General features: G+C 40.1%; 4 protein-coding genes across 6 annotated transcripts; 3 read left to right on the forward strand and 1 right to left on the reverse strand.

Annotated features, from left to right (window-relative positions):
- Positions 1-3825: 3825 nt before the first annotated feature.
- LOC145895087 (uncharacterized) lies at positions 3826-6793 on the forward strand. Of its 3 annotated transcripts, none has more exons than XM_082983838.1 (6): positions 3826-3967; positions 4130-4296; positions 4544-4664; positions 4823-4958; positions 5648-5848; positions 6045-6793. In XM_082983838.1, the coding sequence occupies exons 1-6, from the start codon at positions 3919-3921 to the stop codon at positions 6376-6378; spliced, it is 1008 nt and encodes a 335-aa protein (XP_082839964.1). In that variant the 5' UTR covers positions 3826-3918; the 3' UTR covers positions 6379-6793. The 3 variants fall into 3 exon arrangements, with proteins under 3 accessions (XP_082839964.1, XP_082839965.1, XP_082839966.1); XM_082983839.1 differs by having other exon boundaries at positions 4826-4958; XM_082983840.1 differs by having other exon boundaries at positions 4832-4958.
- Positions 6794-9650: 2857 nt separating this feature from the next.
- LOC145894807 (tryptase-2-like) lies at positions 9651-14886 on the forward strand. The gene is made up of 11 exons (XM_082983455.1): positions 9651-9755; positions 10424-10620; positions 11070-11178; positions 11535-11693; positions 12021-12109; positions 12392-12504; positions 12807-12906; positions 13030-13151; positions 13390-13490; positions 13779-13912; positions 14353-14886. Exons 1-11 carry the CDS (start codon positions 9686-9688, stop codon positions 14548-14550), a joined length of 1392 nt encoding a protein of 463 aa, XP_082839581.1. The 5' UTR covers positions 9651-9685; the 3' UTR covers positions 14551-14886.
- Positions 14887-16153: 1267 nt separating this feature from the next.
- Positions 16154-20901, forward strand: LOC145894477 (uncharacterized). The gene is made up of 5 exons (XM_082983085.1): positions 16154-17429; positions 17782-18241; positions 18599-18762; positions 19722-19847; positions 20002-20901. The coding sequence occupies exons 1-5, from the start codon at positions 17324-17326 to the stop codon at positions 20109-20111; spliced, it is 966 nt and encodes a 321-aa protein (XP_082839211.1). The 5' UTR covers positions 16154-17323; the 3' UTR covers positions 20112-20901.
- Positions 20902-21461: 560 nt separating this feature from the next.
- Positions 21462-24286, reverse strand: LOC145894685 (cilia-and flagella-associated protein 96-like). Its single transcript, XM_082983322.1, has 8 exons — positions 24127-24286; positions 23656-23729; positions 23146-23291; positions 22945-23082; positions 22794-22869; positions 22503-22682; positions 22155-22327; positions 21462-22033 (listed from the first exon to the last, which is right to left on the reverse strand). Exons 1-8 carry the CDS (start codon positions 24230-24232, stop codon positions 21982-21984), a joined length of 945 nt encoding a protein of 314 aa, XP_082839448.1. The 5' UTR covers positions 24233-24286; the 3' UTR covers positions 21462-21981.
- Positions 24287-24631: the final 345 nt, after the last annotated feature.

Here is a 24631-nt window from a genome sequence, read left to right on the forward strand (position 1 = left end):
CGAATTTAACCAAAAACGCGGTAACAGCTCATCAGGATCTGTGGTTAATTATAGCAGAAAAATTTCTCACAAGAAACGCAGGTGCTGAGTATGCCGCCGTCGCGCAGGAGATTATCCCAGGCCTTTCGTCGCTGCACGCACAAGCACGCCCAATCTCCTAACGAAATGTCGAGTTCGATCCATCACAGATTTCGAGCGTCAAAACAGTCTCAACGCGCCGGGTGCGAACGACCGGTCGTCGGCGGGGTCAAGCAATCTATCGACGGCTACTGTTGGTTTTGCCAACGCTCTCTCTTCTACTGTTTCTATGCCATGGAATGTGTCTGATTAGCTCTTGATTTCAAAAGTTAAAAGTTGACGCTGTGTATCCCAATGTACAACGGTAAGGATTTAATCCAGTGTGAAGTGGTGACTCTTAACTGATAGCTATGTATGGTAGTTATAGGCAAAAGACTCCAACAGAATATATACCACGATAGCGTTCATTTCATACCAAACAGCTCCATTTCATGAGCAATTATTTGTTAAATTGTTAAACATCTCAAATGTTTACAGAAGGAACCGAAAAATTGGTTTAGATCATGAGGTAAATGTTTAAGATCAGAAGTTGTAGGTCATATTGGATACGCTAGTAAATAAACTTTCTCCCAAAAATGTGTTTAAAAGGGAAACGACTTCAAACATCACCTTCCTGGCAACCGAAATCATGTATCGGTCGTGACCCCACATACGTTCGGAGTGCAATAAATTCCTTCATTTCACACTGAGTAGGTGGTCCCCGGGCTAATGAATACGAATGAGCCGAGTGTGGGAGGGGCTATGATGCACTGCACGAGTTATACTGTGGGCCAAGACCGCTTCGAGACACTTCGCCGGTCTGCACTGGATCAGTCCACGCTCCCGTTTATCGGTGGCCACGATGGGAGTGCAAACGATTGGAGGAAAGTGTGTTTACGGTCGTTGGCGCGTGCGAACAGCGTCGTTGGACGGTTGGGAGTCGTCGGAAAATGTCGAACGGAATAGGAAACGACCGACGAAACAGACGAGTGAAAATGATTGGGATTTTAGTCATTTGCCACAAATGTCCCAACGCGCAAGACATACTGCAGACCGGTTCGGGGAAGTATGCGGAAAAATGTGAGTAAGCTTTCTGGGGCGACTGAAAAGTTCTAAAGGTCGTTTTTGGCCGACAAGGAATTTTCGTTGGGTGGAAAACTGCGTTCCGAAAAAGAGCATCTTTTCGCAAATATCGCGCTTTTCGTCACCAAACTTACCACAGAGTATGAGTAAAGTTAGCCGCCCATATGTACATAACCACACAGAGAATTTTGTTTCTAAATTGAAGCGAAAAAAGTTTTATGTCTCGAAGTTCTCCTAAATCTGGAGACACGACACTTCATGCGTAACATCCCGTCAAGCCCGTTCGCGGCAACGCGGTCGGGTAATGCGGAAGGAGGAATCGACCAAAAACATTTCTCTCCAAGTATAGAAGTGACTTCGGTCGCAAACAACTGTCCAGACTGTTTTGTCAAATTAGTTAATCCCGGAAAACCGCCATTCGACAAGGTCTGGTTGGTGAAAACGACAAACAATCCTTATCAAAGCATCACATGTGGACGCGAGATGCGTAATGTACAAATTTGCATTAACACCGCGCCTGTGAACGCTGTCATCGCTTCGTATGAACACGTTTTACCCTAAATTGCATGAAACAAAATGTCAATGAGACTTAATGCAACGAAAAAACCCATCTAGCATAGTAGAATACATCCCCAATTATGGTGTTAAATCCAGAATGCACCGTGCGCAGAGTACGCCTCGTACGGTATACTGTACCAAGACAAACTCTTATCAAAATGAGTATCCTGGGTTGCATCAAATGTGGGATGTTTCTGAATGTCAGCGCGGGCGTCATTTGGCGGCACAAGCAGTTCTGAGCGTACTTGGTGAAACTTTACACTCGCTACTGTTTGATTAAGGATACACAGTAGCGAGTGTAATATCTCTGCCCGATCGACACAGAAATAAGTATTGTGTGGTGATGCACAAAGCACCGCCATATTCTTTGGCCCCACGTTGATGCATGTACAACTTTTAACGTTATTTTTTACAAGTGATTTAAAGGCGTAACCTATGTGCAAAAGAAACGATCAACACTAATTCAAACACACTTGCCTGACCCTTTTTTGTATGCTTAAAATCGCGAAGTTCCGCATACGCCGGTAGTGTTGTATAATCGATGCAAATTAAATTAGACCTATACCGCCGAAACCCGAAAAAGCGCGTTGTCTCACTCGACAAAAATAGCTAAGCGCGTAACCTGAGGTAGCCTCCACAAGGAGATCTTAAGCAGCAAGTGAAGCTGCGAGTCATTTGGAAACTTCGCAACAGAAGCAAGTCATTCAGACTATGTAACCAAGGTCAAAAAGGTCGAACATGTGTGATTTCTGTCTTTACAGGCAATCGTGTCTGGAGATAAACTTCCAGTCGGACATAATTGATTCCCCGTCCGGATTTCGCTTCCGCAAAAGAGAGTTCGTCGCGAAAATGCAGGTCAAAATTCCGTGTAGCGTTAACAGCAATTTCGCGGCCGTGTCTACCAGACGGCAGGCAATGTCGCCTGGCTTTTTTGGCATAAGATGAGATATCAACTAACGTCACTCACTATAACCGCTGCAGCACCGAGCCCCTTTCTTCCATCCACGCTACGTCTCTCGCGCCGAGCCGGCTTTTTTTCCGTTGAGGTGGCGAGCTGATTCCCATGAGACATGCGATATCGGTTATTTAACGGCCGGTGCACCCACAGTAGGCAGTCAGTTGTTCGGCGGCTCACTGCCACGGCCGACAGCCGAAAACTTGTAACGTATCGTGTACGTAAACAGGCAGAATTATACTTGGATATGTTTCCTAGAAATGTAAAATGGCAGTTAGTGGTACTAGTTGAAAGATATGTTGCTCTGTCCAGCGCGCATTAACTGCACTATGTTCTTGGTGGGGAAAACCGAGACGTGATTACTTATTTTTTAGCTTCAACCCTCTAGGTTAGTTCGGAACTACGTTGACCACACAAATTAAGTCGTTCTGCGTGGTATAATATAAAACAGCAGTACCGAACTTAGTTCAGAAAGGTGCAAACTAACTCTGCAACATCCAGTTTTTCCTGAGTCGACAACACATTGATAATTATTCTCAAACAGATTCTGCAGGAAGTGATCAGTCCGCAATTAGTGAAACCTTCCATTGCGACCAAGAATTGCAGGCGCCGTACAGGGTCAGAACGCGCCTCGTGGCTTCAGCAAGAGAAATCTAAATCTGATCTTGAAACACGTGCCTACGTGCACCACTGCTTGCCAGGAATTTAACTTTGATGCATTGAGGTCATTAGGTACAGTAGATTTACAGTTGCGGCAACGAATTCAAACGCCACTGTTACAACAAGCAAGTTCCGCGCATTTTTACGTCAAAACAAAGGCGTTCAAAACCAACACAAATCTTAATCCAGTTATCTTTGCCCTATAAGCCAGACATAGTGCAAAGATCAAGGGTATTGTTGTTTAACAAAGCGGCTATTGTCGAATAGGAACGCGGTCTGAACGCTTAATCTGACTACCGCCGTTGTGCACGCTGTTTGTACTGTAGTTGTGGTCATACATAACAGAACAATTTGTTGTCACCTAACATCACAGCGGATGTTCAACTCTCTGTGGCACATGTTCTGCACAAACATGTACTGTAATTGCAGCTTTAGCCTTTTGTTGAAGCATACTTGGCCTAAGGCCTTGGCGGTTATCTAAAGCCTCTTATCTATTGATTGTTTTATGTTACAGACGAAGCAAGCCACAATAGGTTGCTGCCAACAAGTAAATCTTTGTTCCTGTGATTATTTACAACGCTTAAGTCAGCTCACAAAACCTCAAGATGAACCAAAGATTCGTTGAATACGCTGCGGTCGTTCTATTTTCTCTGGGTGAGTGCATAGTTATTTTTACGGTACACTTAACGGCTGAAATAGGTTTCCGGAAAGAAATTTAAAGTTTAAATGGATTTTAGATTTATTTTAAGCAATGGGAAAATACAATTCAGACGCGGCATTTTTGAGAATTGTATTTATTTTTTATTTTTTACGCAGTGATTTGCCAAATGGTCGGGCAAGCAGAATCCAAAAGACAGTGCGACGAAAACGGGCAGTGCAAATTCGGTGGATGGTGCGACCAATTATCTAACACTTGCCGGTGCAATTTTAAGTGCTCAAAAGACGAATGGGGATATACCTGGCACTGCGGACCCCAACAAAAAGTAAGCAATGTCCGAAATTTTACGACCGTCTTAGCATACTATTAAAAAGTCAAATATTTGCACTGTAAATCCCTCATTGTGCTGTGTTCCGGTTAGAGAATACGTCATCTAATAACATTTTAAAACCATCCAGCGTTCTGGAATGGTTTTACTCATGAATTATTGAATGCCGCGTCAAGAGATTGCTCTGCAGTTAAAGTCTAAGTTGCCCACAAATTTTAACGCTCGTGTTTTGTTGTCTCACCAGAATGGCCGCCGGATGTATTTCAAGAATCTATGTCACCTGAAAGCTTACGCATGTGAACACCAGGAAAATGTAGAGGTCGTGGTAATGGATTTCTCAAAACCAAGAGCTGAAATGTGCAAACGTAAGCAAAAAATATTGTTGGCCAAACTAAATCAAATGTCGTCTATAGCCATAATAGGATTAATTCCAGGCTCTATGTTATGTTTAGTTGTTAATTTATTTGAAGCTTTCCAAATCTGGCAGATTTTTAATCTTAATCTATTACATTTTTTCGACCAGCAGCAAAAGGAGAGCCACCAGTTCTTTGCAAGAGACCACAAGACTTCATGGGACGTTGCGCTAGTTTCGAGGGAGCGATGGGGAATCTGGATGCCGGGATATGCCTGGAGGACACTGCCTCGCAAAAACGCTGCCAGTAAGTTTATAGCCTATACTTTGCCATTCGCCACTGTTAGGATTAATATCAAGACAGACTACTTCGTTCGAAAAATAACCACGCGGGATTTTTTGTATACTTTCTCCGTGTTATGCATTGCACGCCGGAGGGCATATCGCGTACTCTTTTCGGCGACTTCGTAACTACTGTGGCGTCACGCAAGGGGCTTGGGCGCGCAAAAATAAATTACATCAATCAAAACTGACAGAAAGACCATGACAAACAGGCAAAGGGTTGATTTTTCTACGTTTCCGTGCATTCGTGTTTTCCGTGAATCACAATCGTATTAGCGATATTCTCAATAACCCAATGATCGGCTGTGGGCGTACGGGAGGCATCTGATTCACGAAGTTTAAGAGCGAACAAGCCGGGGCCCTTGACCGTTTCAATTGCTCCACTCTTGAGTCGGTTTGAAGACCATCTGTGGCCGAGCAGGCAGGTCCTAATTAGGACCAGGACACGGGGACGAACTAACCGCACCTGCTTGGGCGAGAGGCAAAATATGACACTTTGCGCTATTAGCCTGTTGGCATTGTAGATGCAACGTCTGAGCCGTTGACTTAAATCGGAAGCCGGCACTAAAACATGACTTTGTAGCACTTAAATCAACAGTAGTTTGAGAGCTTTCGGAACATCTGATTCACCATTTTGTGTTTTTAATCTCCCAGGTGTCCCAGCAGCAAGATGGGTTACAACTGTGAAACGAGGATTAAAGTTCGATCCGTCGTTGACCCGAGGGAGGAAGGCTTGGCCGACGAAAACCAACTGTCGCTCGACGACACTTCCAACGACAACGTCGCGCAAATCGCCGTGTTCGCCTCTGTCGCCTTTGTGGCAGTCGTAGCGTGTATTGCGCTGTTTATGAAAAGGTGAGCTTGACAATTTCGTACAAATAGTTTTGGTTAACAAAGGATGCAAAAAAACGAAAAGTAAGGCATTTGTCAAAGGTATTAAATTGGCAGACATTAACTTCAGCGTTCGATTAAATCAAATAATAATTTGCACACAATTGACTCGTAATAACACTTTTAGCGCCGATAATAACAGATCGTTACCTGTTTCCAGACATGTTACGAACCGACGACAGCCGCTCCACGAAGAAAATCACCCGATCGAATTCAAAGCGACTCCGCACAATCTGGCCGACGCCCGCAGCGACTCCAACCGACAAATTTTCGTTACACCACCTCGCGAGCGCCGTCTAGCGGAAAGACAAATTTCGAGGGACGACGTTTCGTTGAATCTCGTTCACACTACCAGGCGCTCAAGTGATCTTTCCGTTAGCACGACCAACAACAACAACAACAGTTCGAGTCACAACAGCCTCGTGCTTTTGGGCAAAACGAGTGATGACGTAAGTGTAAATCTTGCCGATGACGTCACGAGTTTCAACGTGTAACTCCAGCGCTTTCGATAACGGTTTTTCAATGCAGTTCCTTATGGTTTTTCTTCATTACTTTCAATTCTTTACCTAAACTGTGTTACGCGTGTGCTGTTCGTCTGCACCAGTCGCCTAATGTCCTTATTGAAATCTATCTATTTAAAATTTAGACTTATTTATTTTCATACATTAAATATTGCGCTCCTTTTTATATTTATTACCGGTTATTGCCATATATTATTTGCAAGCGGCAGTCGCGTGCTTGCTCACTGCCGTAATGAGCTGTTCTTACTGCTTATCAACCCAAACACAAAATTAGTGTACAGTTTCAAAAAAATGCAAAACTGTTTTTTTTTTCTTTCGAGCGCTCGCAAAGTCTTTTCATTATTTGTTTCTTTCTTTTGCGTCCGTCCATTTATTTTCCCCTTACCCCTTTCAGTGTTACAAATATATTTATACTTTGCCCTGCTGTGCAGCACCGAACAAATATAATGCTTTTCTGTACTTCTCTGTCTGCTATAAAAGTTCAAATATTGGTTGAGGTACGTATAGACAAAGCATAAGGGCGAACAAAAGGCAACGGGGGTGAACTAGACACACACCCGCTAATTATCCTCTGGGATTTGAAACACGTAAAACCTTAATTTCAATACATTATTTGCTTGGTGTCGACCGACTGTCGGAAATAACATGCCAACGTTGCTCAAGTGCCAGTTGCAAGCAGATGGAGCAAACCATACAAGTAGCACACGGTTTTGGATGTGAGCCAAAGATTATTTTAGCTAAAATGCTGAATGCACTCCTACGCCAAAGCAGGATCGCTTCACCATATATACACCTTTACTGTCATATATTGACCAGAAAGACTGTTCCTTCGACTTGGCAGTATAAAAAGTGGATTTGGTCGAGCTAATAGGCTGTTATGACATAGACATACTATGACAAAAACATAGTTTTTTTGCTAAAAGAGGTTTTATGGTTTCAATTCTTGTCTTGGGACCAAAAAACGGGTATACAATAACCTGGATTTATTACAATTAATCCTAACTCAACCACGTATTAATATTTAAATCAAATAGAACGAATAGCGAAAGTTAATTTAAAGAGAAAAGTTAGTGGAAAGAAATGCAAGGTAATATTTTCTCATAAAACCATTTCAATTCAGTGAGAAATTTTTGCGACAGTTTTTCAATCTGAACTAGATGTGTTTTGATTTTCATATGCCAAACAAAACAGAAAAGTAAGCTACGTTATTTTAAAGTGTACGTTCCTGGATTAGCCCTTGTGGCACACGCTTAGATCTTCGAGTACGGTTGGTAAAACACTTCGTAGCCTATAACTTATCAAACGTTAAATACGAAACATTATGACAGAGAAAGCAACTGATTCCAAGCAATATACTGGACAAGATGTCCAGAAACACGCCTTACAACGTACAATTGCTGCAGTCACATTAAGAACAGCACCAGGGTCAACTTTAAATCAAGGTAGGAAACAGACCTCTCTTACCCTATTACCTACTTGTTTCACAAGATAGCACCCTAGTAATTTCAACCGCAAACAACACACCTGTCTTCACAGATAATGCCAAAAACGCATTTACATTGCAAATATATGCTTTGGGGGAGGCGTTAGTCTACGAATAGTGTTGTTTGGTTGCATTTCGGCGATCAAGGAAACGTTGTGCATATTTTACTGTTGAAATCAAAGGAAGTGGGCCGTTGCAATTACCATTCGCCAGAAAGCGGTTGCTAAAGACATTACGTCAGTTTCACTCAAAGCGTGCAGAATTGTCCCCCGACTGGCCACGGCGCATGGTTGCAGGAACCGGAATCTCAACTAAAAATAGAAGCGTCAGGATTCCTAGTGTGGTTTTTACATCCTAACACTGATCAACCGCCCGACGGCGTTGGTATTCATATGTAAAAATAATTAAGTCCCAATGCCACTCACGGATTTTCGCCTTTAAAAGTGGGTAAAGTTATAAAATCCACCATTTTTCGCGAATTGTGTATTTGAGAAATATTGCTAAAGTATATAGTTTAAAGTGATTCAATCAGTACTATATATCGCTTTTGGGATAAAAGGTGGGGGTCAGGCCCCTTTACGTTCAGGCTGATATAGGTCTTTCCTGGTGCTGCTTTGTCAATTAGTACAAGGTTTCCGTAGGAGCAGCCAATGGTGCAGTTTATAACAGTTTGAGGAATGAACACCATTGTAAAAAATATTTCTCACAAGCAAAAAAGCCATAATAATTGAGAGCTGCATGGTACTCAATATAGGGTACCCAACGGATCGACATTGACCGAAAAGTACCACAAAGTTGAAATCAGTGTGTCCGCTAGTGTAAAAGCTAGCACAGTGCCACAGTCAACAGCTGCACTGATGAGACCTTACTGGTCGGAGCAGTGTTTACATCTTATTTCCTACTACTAATACACATATTTTCTGTTTTAAACTTTTTTTGTGTGAAATGGGAAGCTCAACGTTTTGTCGATCGATCCGCAAAAATTTATTGTTTGTATTTTACATCATAACAGAAACGTACGAAAGCATTTGCTTTAAAAAACGAAACTATTGCTATGCGTCTGCGTAATGGAAAACGGCATGAAAGTGCCATATTATTGACATCATAAGAAAAACGAACACGTCATTAGTGCATGTACGTACAGTTAGGAAATCCTGGAATTGAGAGAAAGTCAAGCTGGTGTTAATGAGTCATAGAAAAGCCCGCCAGCCAAAGAGAAGGGTCTGGAATGTTCAAACCTTTCGCCTTCGACCGGAAAACAATCTTTGACCTTACAATACATGACCCTAGTTCGGAAGCGCGCCTGACGTCACTGGCGTCAATTGCTTCCCGTGATTCCTTCATAAATGCAGTGACATAGCAAGTAAGTGAGAAACCACGCTGGCGTGTTTGCAGCACAGTGGGACGCAAGCGCATCCTAACAGTGCTGGAGACAAGGGAGTCATCGTGTATTATTGGCATGGAGGTATGGCGTAGATGTGCGTTTTCGGTACTCCCGAAGGATTTGGGTGTTTACCGCCTGATCACGTGAAACCAGATGACAATTCCCATTTGGATTGGGCATTGGTATTTATTTGTGTGTTTTCGGATGGAAAGGCAGTAAGGTTTCCAAGACAGAGCATCTCGAAATTGAGATCTTTTTAGAGAGTCATCTATTCAAGCTGTGAATTATTTTATGTACGTGGTTTGGAGCAGTAAATATTTTATTAGAATGTTGACTTCTTTACTCGTGGCTCATGGTTTAACTTTGTTTCACAGCTTTTAGTAATAAACTTTGAGACCGACATTGGGGCAAAAATGAAGAGTGCCTTCATTTTGTTTTGCGCAGCAGCCGTACACCTTTTAATATTGGTTCAGAGCCAACATGGTAAGTATTTTACCAGGCAATTAAATTTCATTCCCTTGTAAACGATGAACCATTTTGGAGAACGATTAACAATTTCAGCCATTTTGACTTAGCCTTTGCTTTGGCCGGATGATGCTAGTCTTATTTGACTTAAAATGCATTGTTTCTATTTGCCCCGTAACAGTTCATTTCAACAATGCACAAAAAAGCAACTGAAACTAAGCCAAACCAAAGGAAATTGGCCTATCATGATGACAACGTTGTTGTTTAAATTAGATTTCGATTGTAAGCAAAGTTTCCCAACCATTTCGCCAATTAAGCATGGTTTTATGAATGAATGCAATGACGTGTTACAACACAGCAAAAAACGTATCGTGGCGCACGAATTCGACAGTTCACAAGATTTTGGATTTTCAAAAGTTATCTTCCGGGTCATTTGAAGTCAAATTATTTCCAACTACTGTCTCATTCAAAGATGTGCTGCTTAAATGCTTATCAAAGTACAGAGCAACGAACATTATACAACCAGTTATCACGTCAAGTCTATACTACAATCAATATTTAACTAAAACATATAGGGTTGCCGAATCTACACCCATGGTAGCAACCTAAAAACATGAATCTTTGCGTTTCCTATAAGATCTCTTTGTTTATCCCACCACAAGATTTTGAACCTTTTTTATTTTCAGCCTCAATATTTCTTGAACTTGACCGGAACCTACGCCCCGGGGATGAAATCGTCATAGAAGGAAAGATGCTCGGCCGTCCTTCCGTCACCCGTTTCTTCAGTTCATCAACCATCTGCAGTTCAAAGATCCCAAAAATCAACACGAAACATCCACGTTGTCAACCCCTTATTATCTTGATGCGACCCAGAGTTCGCAGGGTGAGATTTCCGAATGTACTGTTTCAAATTAAGAAACATTTGATTCATTTCTGGAAAAGCCGATGATAGTTTACTTTATAAGTTATAACTTCAAGGCCGAATCTCATCACTACAACTAGATGACTGATGACAGTTATTTGACATTTGCATGGCCAAAGTGTGATTCACCGCAATTCTGTTATAGTTAATATTTACGTTGCAGTCGTTTAATTTATCGCGTGCAATGGGAAATGAACAAGAAATGGTTTAACTACATTAAATCACTAAAGTATCGAATCCCATTTACATACTCAACGTTGTTTTTTCGGTCCAAATTACAGCACAAATATTTTCCTTTTTTATTTGTTTTTCATCTGGGGTGCAGAGCACAAAAATTCTCAAGTAAAACAACATTGAACTTGCGAAACTGCTGTAATTTTCTCTGAACACGTTGTATTTCTGTGCTGCAGATTGATATCTTCTTCAAAGGAGCTGATAGCAATTACAGAGACCAACTTCTAACGAAGATTACTGACCAACCTATCGGTAGAAACCAACCATACCGGTTAATAGTAGAAGGTAAGCGGCTTGTCTATTTGCCAATATGGGCCATTATTCAAATTGAAAATACCATTTAATGCTGCATGCATTTGCAACAAAAAACTCCTTTCATCTCTAAATATACTGAGATTTACTATTTCTGAAGAGCGATCTATCTTCATAAAATTGAAATGAGGTTACAGACAATGCCTTGGCTGCGATGCCAGGGAAAATAAAAAAGTTATAAGTGTTGCTTTGTTCATTCCTGTGATCATAGTCTGTTAAATTTAAATTATTTCACAAAATTCAATGTGTTTGGGTGTTTCTGCAAACACTGAGATCGCGATGTTTCAAGTGATATTGTTTCAAATATATTCCAAGCTGCATTTTTTTAGTTCTGAGGCAGAGCTACAAACTCACACTCAACGGCGTCGAAATCGCGGTGATCGACGACCAGGTTGGTCACAGTGAAATCAACGCTGTAAGATCCTACAATGGGGACTTCAAGGAATTTTATATCGCTTACAACCAACCGGCATCGACGCGAAACAGCGGTAAATAAGCGCGCGCATTCCTTTTCTATCCAGCGTCGCAAGCAGCGGGTGTATGTTTTTCGTATTTCAACTGTGACTCCAAATGCACACTGTCATTTTGTAAATTCCACACTGTTATTGTAACATAATAAATAAATAAAGTGTGTTTTTTTTGCTTGAATTTCTGTCTCACTTGGGTGCTGGGATGCATGCAAAAGATTCAGGTTATTTTCGCAACAGTTTATACTTACGCAAAGGTCACTTAAGTGGTTGTATTGCCGCACTGTAGGCGTATGCCACGTATAGGCGCGTACATGCAGTAATGTTGAAGCCCTTTGTTTTCTCCAGACATCTGCGGCACGAGACCAGCTCTGAGCACGGTCACGCCACGAATAGTAGGAGGCACTAACGCACGAAAGGGGGAATTCCCGTGGCAGGTATGGCGCGAGATTAATTTGCATGTTTCACGAATTGCCATCGATGTAGGTCCAACAAAATTTCATTTACCTTTCTGTCGCGTTCAAATGGTTCTTTTTGGGCATTTTTTGAAAAAATAGCACTTTTACATTCTGAGTGTTTAGTTTTGCAAGTGATAACTAAGATTAAACTGAAATGCATAAAAAGCTATATAAATATTGACATATGGTCCCCGTGCTGCCGATCCGAGCGTGCACATATCTATTGTATTTTCAATAACTTAAGCAAAGTATGCTATACAGGCAGCTCTCCGACGAAAATACACTTCAACCTGGGTTAACTACAAACACTTGTGCGGGGGTACTGTTATTCAAAGCTGCTGGATCATCACTGCGGCTCACTGTGTAGAGCGCGTGTAAGTCCGATTTCATATACGTTAACACGACTTACCTAAATAGAAACTGGTTTCAAATGCATCCGAAGTGGCACAAACTTTAAGCTTTGGCTGAAATTCGTTTTCACATAAACTGTGTTTTGTTTGTTATGTGGCTAGCAACATTCGAAGCTGTCCTGTCAGCGTTTTATTACACATATATACACGAATATTAACTTTACTCTTAGTTTGACTGTAGTAGGACTTTTACACTGTTTTGACAATCCATACAACAAAAAAGTAATATGTGTTTTTTTTTCTATATTTCAATGCTGAACCATCAGACAGGGAAGCCGGATGAGCAACTACGTTTTTCGGGTTGGGGACTATTACAATGGGGAAGATGAAGCCAATACTCAGTATCAGAGCAGGGAGGAAGAGAGAGTAAGAGTTATAATGAAATAAAATTGTATGTAATACACTTTTCCTGAGTGCATTAAACCATCCAGACTCAAGCAACAAATCGACCATCGACGAAAAGGCACTAATCGCATTGTATTTTCGCAGGACTTTGAAATAGCTGAAGTGATCATACATTCCAATTATTCAACGGATCCGACACCCAGAAATGACATTGCTCTCGTTCGCCTGCAGCCGATAACCAACTCACAGACCTGCATACCTTTCAGGTGGGAAAAAATTGTGAGGGTTTGCTGCTAGAATTTCTTCATAAACCAACAAAAGAGACCGTTCTTTTCACACACCTTGCGTATTGGTACACGGAGCTCCTTTTTATATATTGCCAATCGCCCGCCCAAACGTTTTTAACGTCACCGGGATTGGAACTCAGGTTGTCCTGGTCACAAATCCTGACCAGGTTTTATCTTTGTTACGGCATCTAGCGGTAAATGTAAAATTTGTTTTTAGCCGCATGGTGAGGCCAGCGTGTCTTCCACGACCAGAACAGGACTTCCCGCCAAAAACGCCTTGCATCATCACAGGATGGGGAGCTCTTAACTGGACTGATCGTAAGTTGTATATAAAAAAAATACCACTTGCCAATAGCGGCTATATGAAAACGTATACTAAACAAATTGAAAAAGCAAAACAAAATTGCTGTGGATGTTTAAAATTTTTATTCAAAGTTTCTGTTGGTGCCAAATATAAAACATGTGTCTCATCTACGATACAAGAATAAATGCCTCAACTACAAGCTGTGCGACATTTTGTTAAGGGTCACTTGTTCCACTTATGGGTTACTAGTGCGATTTGATCCAATTTCGCTTTTGCTAAAATATCACTCATTTCCATTCCAGGCCCATCCGACTTTCCCGGTATATTACAGAAAGCTGAGATAAATATTGATGACTACGCTGATTGTAAAGCGAAGTATAATGGCACAGACAAATACGGAAACCCTGATCTGGCCCCGAAAACTCTTTGTGCATCGGTATGTACTGAAGCAGACTGTTTTTTGTGGTCTTAGCATAGAAAACCAACCATTTATCGGCATGGGTATAATCACGTCATTACAACTTAAAAAATAGTCATTACAATCTAAACGATAGAACAATATCATTAGACTGCACCTTTTTATATTATACTGTGGCTTGTCGTGTTATAGACAGTGGTTTATCATATTTCTGCAAAGTTTGGTTCATTTCAAAACACACCTGTCAAGTTTAGATGCAAAGAGTGACCTTACCCTTATCAGTCGCACTTGCTAAAACCGGATATTTCGCATAAAATATATTATCCGATCCTGTGTTTTAAGTACTTCTTGCGAGTACTTTTATCACTGTACAGGCAGTCACCACCAGAGGTGGTCTGCAGTTGGGATTAAGATATCCACATACACAAAACCAGAAGTCGTTTTGTTTGTGTATTCAGGCTAAGGGCCGAGACACTTGTCAAGGAGACAGCGGTGGTCCACTAGTGTGTGTGGACAGTTTCGAAGCAAAAGGAACCCACTTTACCCTATGGGGAGTTACGAGCTGGGGTGATGGGTGCGCTAAAGCCAACAAGCCTGGCATCTACACCAAAGTGATTGACTTTATGGACTGGATTAGTGCCATAATTTCTCCGTGATGTATACAATTCTGGATACATTTTTTAATATTTCTTATTCCGATTATGACCAAGGTGCAGATATATCCATGCTATTTGCATTGACGCTTTTTTTTAAATTAGATTATGCTGTAAAACGCATTACACATATTTTTTCATGCCGCTTTTCTAAGCCAACAACATTTTTGTAAATAAATTGCAATATTTTGCGTCTTCTTTAAACCCCTGCTGCTTTATCGAGATATTTTGTCATTGCACCCTTTCAATTTTTAACAAACCTCGCGTCATCTTTTCGTTTATAAACATTTATACTGTAAATGCTATTGTCGCCAATAAGTTTAATACAAGTTTGTTGTAAATCAACATGAAGAAGTGGTTTCAACCTAACGTACATATGTACAATGCAACGGCAAGAGTTATAATACTCAAACATATTGACGGTTGCAATTAGGTGAGAAATCGTTGAGGCGAATAAACAGGAAAAAAATTATCGCGGATGAATTGTAAACACATATTGGCAGCCAAACACTTCGATAGACTTTGAGCCACGTTTCATAAACCCCATATTTACCTCTCATATTGGTAAACGCGCAAACAAAAGCTGGTTCAGTTAATGATTTACAAAAGTCAGTTTCAACGTAATGGCGCAAAACACCTGTTTATATCGCGTTACGCAGCGACCTGAAGCAGTAACTCATCGAGCTTGACATAATAAGTTGCAACCGCATGCAGCCGGGTAACGCTGTCAATGTCGTAGCACTGTCGCAGACCTAAATCTGCTTGTGTAAAATATCACGTCATAAAATGTATCCCTTGCGTGACGCGCAGTGTTCACTTCGTAAAAAGCATCGTGCTGTTGTTTCTGTTGCTGAAAGTTTAGTCGTGTGGAATGTCAGTTATGCCATGAGTTGCGTCCTCCATACCAAAACTTGGTACATGAGAAAAAAGAAATTGCGATGCCCCTCGGGCCGATTTGCGTTTCACCGACAAAAGTGTTATTGCTGTTCACCGGTATTGTGTGACCTGAAGCCCTGAAGTCAGCAAGTCACTGCTGGATATGTTTTACATGAAAAAAAGTGGGTAACATAACTGATCGAGCAAATGAGTGCAGTTAAATGTGGTATGTGAAATGTGTACATAACAGCTAACACCGAAAGTTACACTTTCCTCAACATTGCTATCATCATCCCAAGCTTAATTTGCTTCATATTTTATGAAGCAACTAAAGTGTGGGCTAAGGTTGGCAATTTTAATGAAGCTCATTAAATGTTAAAGTGGATATGCGACTCGCATTTGCAAAAAGTACTTGGCTGGTTTCACAAACGCGTGGATTTTCTCGAAGTTACCTGATGTAATCACTGGTTCCGCATCGGTAACTCGCTATATGTTGTCAGAGCAGTCAACCAGTCATGTGTGACGGCGTTTAGTTAAGATAGTCTGAGGCCTGCTCTGTTGGATCACGGTTTGTTTACCTAGGTTTAGAGAGCAGTTTCAACAGTTCAACTTCGTTTTGTCTGTTGAGGCTTCATAGGAATAGCTTTTACGTCACAGTTAGGTCACAAACGTTAGACAATGGCACAAAAGAAGCTGAAAGCAAAACGATAAAACAAATGGGCAGGAATAGCGGCGTGTAACTGATATTTGGTATTACGTTTCAAACTGTTTAAGAAAACTTATTTTTCAGACTTAAAGCCATGGTTTTATGCTTTTACCTACCTCATCGTGACTTTGCGAAACGACACGGTTTATACACACTCTTAGAACAACCATGAAGGGAGTGTGTGACGCCAGCTTTAATATATCAAGCCGAGCCGACAATAGATGGCACGTTTAGTGTTTGTCAACGCATGCTGCCGGTCGCTACGCTTTTCCGGTTAATTAATGCAATCTGCATTTGCGTGAGTTTATCTACAGCGTCGGACTGTGAACAGTTTTAAACTAAAACAGATGGGTAGGATGGCGGATGTATCGTTATAAGAATGTAAGCCCTTCCTAAGCTTAAGTGTATCATATAGTAAAGCTCAACTTCTCTTCAAAGGCCTAACATGTAGATTGGTTTGATCTTTAGTTTGTGTGGAACAAGCAAGTTACGTATACAGTGTTGCTAGACTTTACAATGCAGATTTTACTATACGCTGTGTTTAGGAACCATTCCAATTCGTGGCAAATGTTAGTGGTGACATTCTGGGCAGGGCAATCGCGTGCCATGCAAATGACGTTTGACGTAAAAGGCTTCGGTATTTGCAAGTAGACTGTAGAGCATACGTTATTATGTGCAGTCATTGCAGTACCTGGTTAACATCAGACAGACATGGGAATAATATGAAGTTCTGCAGTATGGTACTTTCTTGTCCAAACCGTCACAATCGCTTTTGGGTGATGTGTTGGTCATTTTATTTTTGTTGAGGGTATTATATATACTGTGTTTTATTGGTATTGTTCTGCTATGCAAAATGGCATGAAAGTATTTTCAGTTGCAATTCGTGTTGCCGTGTTACAAAGTCGGTGTTAGGCAAAATGCATACATAATATTCAAACAAACAGGGTCTAATGCGATAGGAACGGGTATGTTATAACTATACCACCACCACCTGGTGCATAATAACGGAAAAGATTAAACATTAACCGGCCATTGTGGCCTTTCCCGATGACAGTGGAGAATGTTGACATTCCGTACAACCTCGCTCAAATACCTACATTGCTCTATCTAAAGGGGAACTAGAAATGAAGGTACACGTATAATGTGCTGTAACCAAGCGTTCCTTCGTTCAACGGGAAGATATAACGAACAAGCATGGCACTTCGGGACATTGCGATCGTTAACATTGAAAGAGCGATGAGAAAATCGAGTGTGAGGCCTGCAACTTCTGTCGACAACGCTAACAGCAGTCGTGTAAACGGTATATATATAGGGATTGTTTCAATGTACTGGAGACAAATGGAAAAATTAAATCTTAATGGAATTGTTTTGAATGTTTATGTTTATTGAATATCGTAAGCTTCGTGTTTAGCTGGTTAAAAGGTAAGTTCACGTTTAGTGTTACAACAAGCAAAACGCGGTGTTTGTTGCCAAGACAAGTGCATACATTTTTAACGTTTTGAGATAGATTTAGGTTCACATGAATGAAGGCCCAAGGTGAACAGCAACAAATAAAAAATCATTTTTTACGTTTAACCGCATTGAGAGATTTGATTTTTCCAAAACATCATGCAAAACAAGCAGTTTTTTTATTTTATTTCAAACTTCCAAAGATGAGGACCGACCACAAATTTCCCGCCAGTCTTCACGGGCGCCAACAACTATAAGTCCAGACACAACACCGGTCGACACCCAACCGCAGTACGGAGAAGATGACATTGGAGTAACCTTGGACTACGAGCCACAGAACCCAGACGGCATTCCTCAGCCGATAACGCACTCCGGCTCGGAGAACGGTGAATCCTCCAACTCCAGAAGACATCGCTCCAGGAGGAGAAACGACACAGAGTCAGCAGAAGGGGAGAGTGATGGTAGAAGAAGATGCGGGAGTAAGGAGTGTTGTCGTTTCTACTGGCATCATTGGTTTGGACAGTTCCTGTCGGGAATATTCACTGGCCTCATCTTTTTCGTTATTGGCGTCGTTTTCATCGTCTACTTCAAAGACCTGCCCACGTACATCGGCGTGCTTTTTATTCTGGTCAGCCTTCCCCCGTGCTGTATGTCCGTCAACAGGTATGTGTATTTGAAACAAAGTGACAAAATGTCGCTGTAAAAATATTCATCTGTGAGCACTGTACCAACAAACTCATTCATTTAACTTTGAGAAGTTCTTGACGTGTTTATGATTTTAGCATTTTAAGCTGCAAGTGCCAAAGCGAGGGTTTGAAATGAAAAAATAAATACTTTAGACTATATACAAATATATGTAATAACAAGTAATAACAACACATGATGCTTAGATACGCGAAATCGATTTTTCCAAATATATCGGCTGACATAAATTAGAGGCTTGTTGCTTCAAAAGACATAGCAATACCACCACATGACATTTACACATTAATCGACGGCAATATTTCCAAACTGTTGTAGATGGAGGTTTGCGCGCATGCAGCGGAGGAACAGACAACGTGCACTTAACCGATTGAATGCTGTTCGACGACTTCGTGGTCATGGCAGTGAAAACGGAGCACATAGAGGAACGTCACTTCCTTTTCCGGATCTTCCTCCATCCTACAATAATCTTGGTTTCGTCAGTAAGTCTCAGTACCAACTGTAATTGTGTACACAAAACTACTCTCTAATGCAGTGTTTCTCAAACTTTATCCAATCACGTACCGCTCATTTGTTTTTTAATACACTGCGTACCATTGTATTACTATACCATAACTGTTATGACATACCACCAATGAATAACAATTTAGCCAATATCACCAGTTGCTTGGATTTCTTGATTGTGCATTTGTGACGCAATAGTATCAACATGAAATTGTTGCACAGTTGAATACACGATGTCGTAATTACTTCAACAGTGCAACAATTTCACGTTGATAGTATTGCGTCACAAATGCACAATAAAGAAAACCGACATCATGTATTTGCAGCGGTTTTGGCTTCTGCAAAGTGCGGCAAATTGTGTAGACTAAATCGCATACCACTTGAAAAGCTCTCGCGTACCACTAGTGGTACGCGTACCACAGTTTGAGAATCACTGCTAATGCGATGCAACACGATGGAATGGAGGGCAGGCAGTTGCGTTAAATATGATGATCCTTAAATTTTTTAAATCAACAACCTTCATTAGATGAAGTTTAACAGTGGCAACAGTGGATTAAACTCTGCATGCCTAGTATTTATCATAACCAAATCAAATTTGTAAATCGGATTAGCTGGTGGTTTAAAGAATTAACGATATGTTTTCAGAAACAGTCAAGCAGTAATTAATAACTAAAAGGGAATGCGAAACTGGTATTTTTTAACAAATGTGCAGCAAAAAAATAATTGAAATGTGTCGTGTCTAAAAAGGCTATATGAGCTACAATTAATCCAAATGTGTCGCAATGGCTATGTTTGAATGAGGAACTGACGGTGCACATAGGGCGAAGTATATATTTCCGAGTTTTGCCAAAGCGGTCCTTTTCAACAAGTGGTCTCGTGTGTACTTCAAAAGCAGTATATAGTATATAAGAAATAAATAGTATTTCTCCTTTTCTAGCTGATGATCAAGGACTGGATGAAAATCCAAACGCCACCGATTGTTCCGCTTCGCTTTCCACGGACGTCACATCTCCGCCTACTTACGATGACGTAGTTATGTTTAAGCAGATGCTGGAAGAGGAAAGTAAGATTTGTTTATGGCTATTGTAGGACTCAAGTTTTGCAAAAGTACCGAAAACAGAGCTAAATTTTAAATTTATCAAACAAGTAAGATGGTTATCTTTCGGATAAAGGTACCTTTGATGTTGTCGCACAAACACCTGATTTAAATTTTTCAGAGCTGCAGGAAAACAACACACAGGTTAGGACAGAAGTAACAGATGTAGATGAAGCCCAAACCATCAGCCCAACGTCAACTACAGTTCTGGAGGAAACTGAAACACATTAGACTTGCCTTAATTTTACGACATCTTATTAACGTTTTTACCATAACGCAACTAGCTAAGACTACACCCTGTTAGGAGATACATTTACGTTGCTATATCTTTATTGCGATAGATTATAGGATTGTTAAGACTGCTTGGTAAAGGTAAGGCTAGATTATGTCCGTTATGCAGTAAACAAAATAGTATACTGCTTTGTTCATCGGTTGTGTCGCATTACATTTGCATGGGTTGCTTCTCTTCAAGAGTGTGTTTGTTACAACAGACAAAGTAGTTTCCTAGTTGGGACTAAAAATCGTATACGACGCGACCAAACGTGTCATAACCTTCATGGCAAAAGGGCTTCCTATTGGTCAAATCACACGGTGCTGCAGCAGGACAAGTTAAAAGCTTGGTCCCTCTGTTGAAAACAGCACAGAAAATCATGTAGGGTGCATTTCTTCAGTGTCACGCTTCTATGCAAGTTACTTCAAAGTGCACACCACGTAGCTTTTGGTTCTTGCATTATGTGCAACTCATCATCGGTTGTGTAAATACAAGTGCCATTATATAATGCAAATCCGTGTAAGTTTTTTGTCTGATTTTATTTCTGCTTGATTTGTGTACCACGTGTGTGTTCCTTATGAGATACGAGTTTTTTGGGCCTTTCTTAATTTCAGCTTTTCTTGTTCTTTTATTATTCGAAATGTTTTATTTTGTAAAGCCATTTTGTTTCTTTCTTTCTTGAATGCGTTTCCTCCATATTCGTTTGTTTGCGAGTTTCTTAATTTTAATAAAGATTATTGCTTGTCCGTAGTAAGTTATAGCCTACCTACTCCATTGCCATGAAAGCTGAAATATAAAACCCACATGACAAAGCAAGTTTTACACAGTAAACGTCACTGTTGCGACAAAGGAGTTCCTTTGTTACATCACAAAGCAAATATTTTCATACAGTTGCGAGATTTAGAACGAATTCAGTTGCCTCCAAGTTAATCAGTGATCAGTTTCAATGGGTTTGAGTTTACGGCAGTTTCGAGCAGATGGCAATACTTACAGCTGTGAATTACATTTTGGAGCAATGTATTTTTTGTGTTTAATTCATTCAAAATGATAACTAAAGAAAAAATCATACTACAAAATTTTAAAAAGTCATATTTTATCCGTGGCACAAACAGTCCATTTTGAGATCGATAATTTCCACCCTTAAATTGTCGCCATTGAAGTTGCAAAGGAACCGTTTTTAATGAGATTTAAATTGCTGACGTCAGTTACGTAACCGAAATTTACTTTCCAATATTTGGATATCTTCGAAAACACGATAACCGCAGTTAATTATTGACCGAAAAACTTTGATATTCGCGGGGACAATGGGGTAACGGGTTTCATGGTTTATTTTCAGCAGGTTTATTTTCATTTCTTGGTGCTGGTACTTCATTCCAGACACGGTACAGGGCTTATTGCGGTCAGAAACGTTTTGATGAACCAGATTTTAAAGAAAATATTATCTTGGATTTTCATGAAGTTATAAAAAGAGATTGTAATGTTTTGCCAGACGCCGAAGCGTTTCCTGGCAACGCAGAATATGTTTTCCATCGGGAAGGTACACGAAAGGATGATAAGCGATAAATGCAATGACGTATACGAAAACACCAGACATGTAACGTGTCAAAAAACAAACACAGGAAAACACTTACAATAAACAATTTCGAATAAAAAAATTTAAAATCCAAGTTTTTTCGTCAAGTTAGTCAGTAAGATCCAAGTAGTGATAAATGTATTTCTTTGGAAGACGAACAATAACACTTGACAATCAATACATGTTCCAATGAAATGCGAAGCCGGTGGGGCCTCACATGCAAAAAAGAAAAATTGCCACAAATCGTCGGATCGACCTCAGTGCGCCATAACGCTTTGCACCGTTCTGTAATTGTCTCTGTGCACCTCCCTGCGGATAAAGTTTGCAAATATTTTAACCGCCAACGTCGCTAAACAGCACAAAGAATAATTCGATCGTTTTGTTTTTTATGAACAAAACAAAAGCACAAAAAAATTGATGTTTGACTTACTTGATGACATTTTGACAAATAATTGATTTTGTCGGTCGAGACTTAATTCCTTGTGAGGGATGGAATAGCTTGCCTTCCTTGTTGGTGGTAGCAGTTTTCTTCTGTTTCACTGTATACGGGTCATTTGAGTGTGATGGGTAGGGGTCAAATGTGCCAGCCTTGCCACCACCAATCTGAAAACATTTTATACTGATACTGCTCTATATATCGTTTAAATGGTTAATAACATTCATACCACTACTGCTTTGCATTGCATCCACAAAACAGTGAAATGGGAAATATAATCAAGTTTTATATTACTTTACAGGTAGTCTGTGCACCAACCAAATTTTTGCATTGAAAAAGTACCTTTTTGGGAGGGGAGCTGGGTTTAAATGGTTTTACTTCAGGTAGCTTTGGTGATGAATGCTTTCCAGGGCCAAGAGCACGATCTGATCGGTAGGGATTGTTGTCAAAATATGTAGACGGGTGCAAGTTCAGTTTGAAAGGTCCACCCTTCAATTGTCCTTTATGGGTCAAGAGTTCTTTCTAAAATGCAAAGTAACCTTTGATGGAGTCTACAGGACATTCTTGCTCTGTATAGAAATACTTAACAAACAGAGCTTATTTAGTCGACTCCTTAAGATCATTTATGCTTACCCGCCTAATGTCTTTTGCACGGTCAAAGGCTTCAACAGCGTGGTCCTGGTACTTACCCAATGTCACATTCATGTAACTAAAAATAAAATGATTAAATTGTAGTGGTATTTATGCATTACTTTATTTACCAGTTTAAAAATATTATATTTACCCATAACCAGTTCCTTTTTTGCCAGGATTTGTTGTAAAGTTTCGACCAGGGGCAGTGTAGGCTTTTCGGGGCCTGGACACAGGGCTGAAGGCACCAATGGCACCAGAAAAGGTGCCATAATGGTTTCCTAAACCACACCTATAAGAAAATAGACAATTGTTGATATTTAACAATCAACAAACAACATGTATAATAACTTACGGCAACTTCTCTCCATTGTTTGGCAAAAAGGCTTTGCCTATATTTTTATTGCTTTGTCGTAACCGTTCCTGGCGTCTCAGTTTAATTGGATCTGTGTAAGCTTCTTTTTCCATGATACGCTTAAATTGGTTATCAAAATACCCTGCCTGGAATGAACAAAGCAAAGTGTTTTGACAACAGGCACCATTATGAAAGACTATTTACAAAGCTACAAACAGATAATATATCACAAGGAAAAACTGAATCCACATGTTTACGGACATAGTTTGGTTACACTTTGGTATCTATGGTAGATGTGCTTGTCATTTGTTAATTGCATACTATTACTAAATCAAAATTTATCTTTTCTAATGCTCCTAATTCTCAAACCTCATCTACATGCCTAAATTTAACTCACTAAATACCAAAAAAAAACTATGCATGAATTTATTTTTATATCATATGTACTTAAATTTATGTATTGACTTTGAAAGCTTTGGACCAATTTTTTGAAATAATTCATCAATTTACCTGCAGTGCAGATCTGGTTTTGCTTCCACCAGGTAGCATGTGTTTACCTTTGTATGCAGAATCATTGAAAGGCACTACAGACAAAAGATATAATCATTATTAAGATTTGTCAGTCAACAAAGATGACATAGAAAAAACAACTTTTTTGTGCTAGAATAAAAAAATCTTATCTTAATGCAATTGCTTGAGTTGTTATTTCAATTCAAAACAAGTAAAATGACAATCCATAAACTAAACAAAATGCTTCATGCAATGACCTAATCCAAGTTTATTGGAATAGAGGATAACAAGCTTAATGCAATGAATGTTTTATCAGACAAAATCAATTTTTAATTTGTTGGATTCACTGGCATTGCAACCAAGCGAAACCAAAGCCACTATTTATGGTCAACACACTTCCACTGCATTATAAACAATTAATTTTTTTTTTATATTTACACGTTTGTGAATAAAAAGTAACAACAAACTTACAGCTGCTGACATGCACTTTGGGATACTTGTCACCAATTGTGGTGTAACCCACTTCACTAAAGAGGCCAATCCTCTCCATGTCAGGTTTTCCACCTCCTCCAGACATTATACCGGATTTAGGCCTTACACAAAAAACAAAAACCTATGCCAACTCTACTTGCAACTTCAAATGCATAAAAGTTAGAGGTGAAACATAAAGTTTGCAGTAAAAATTCTTGAAGACTTATTAGCATATAACGTTAAACTCACTTGGATGACATGGAATAATTGTTGAAAAGTTACACCTGCAAGATTATTTCGGAAACTAGTGCCTGTACACCTTAAACCTCCTGAAAACAACGCGATATCTGGAAAATCACAGCTATTTTAGTCAATTCTATAGTCTCCACAACCCAGCGTTGCATTTCGCGCAACTTGTCCGCAAGCTCTTACCTGTTGCTAAGCAATGCGGATGGGGGCGCTAAAGAAGCATTTTTTTGTAAAAAAGGAATGCAAATGTAGTGAA

Source organism: Ascidia mentula, chromosome 3 (genome assembly GCF_947561715.1).
Source record: "Ascidia mentula chromosome 3, kaAscMent1.1, whole genome shotgun sequence".
NCBI lineage: Eukaryota > Metazoa > Chordata > Ascidiacea > Phlebobranchia > Ascidiidae > Ascidia > Ascidia mentula.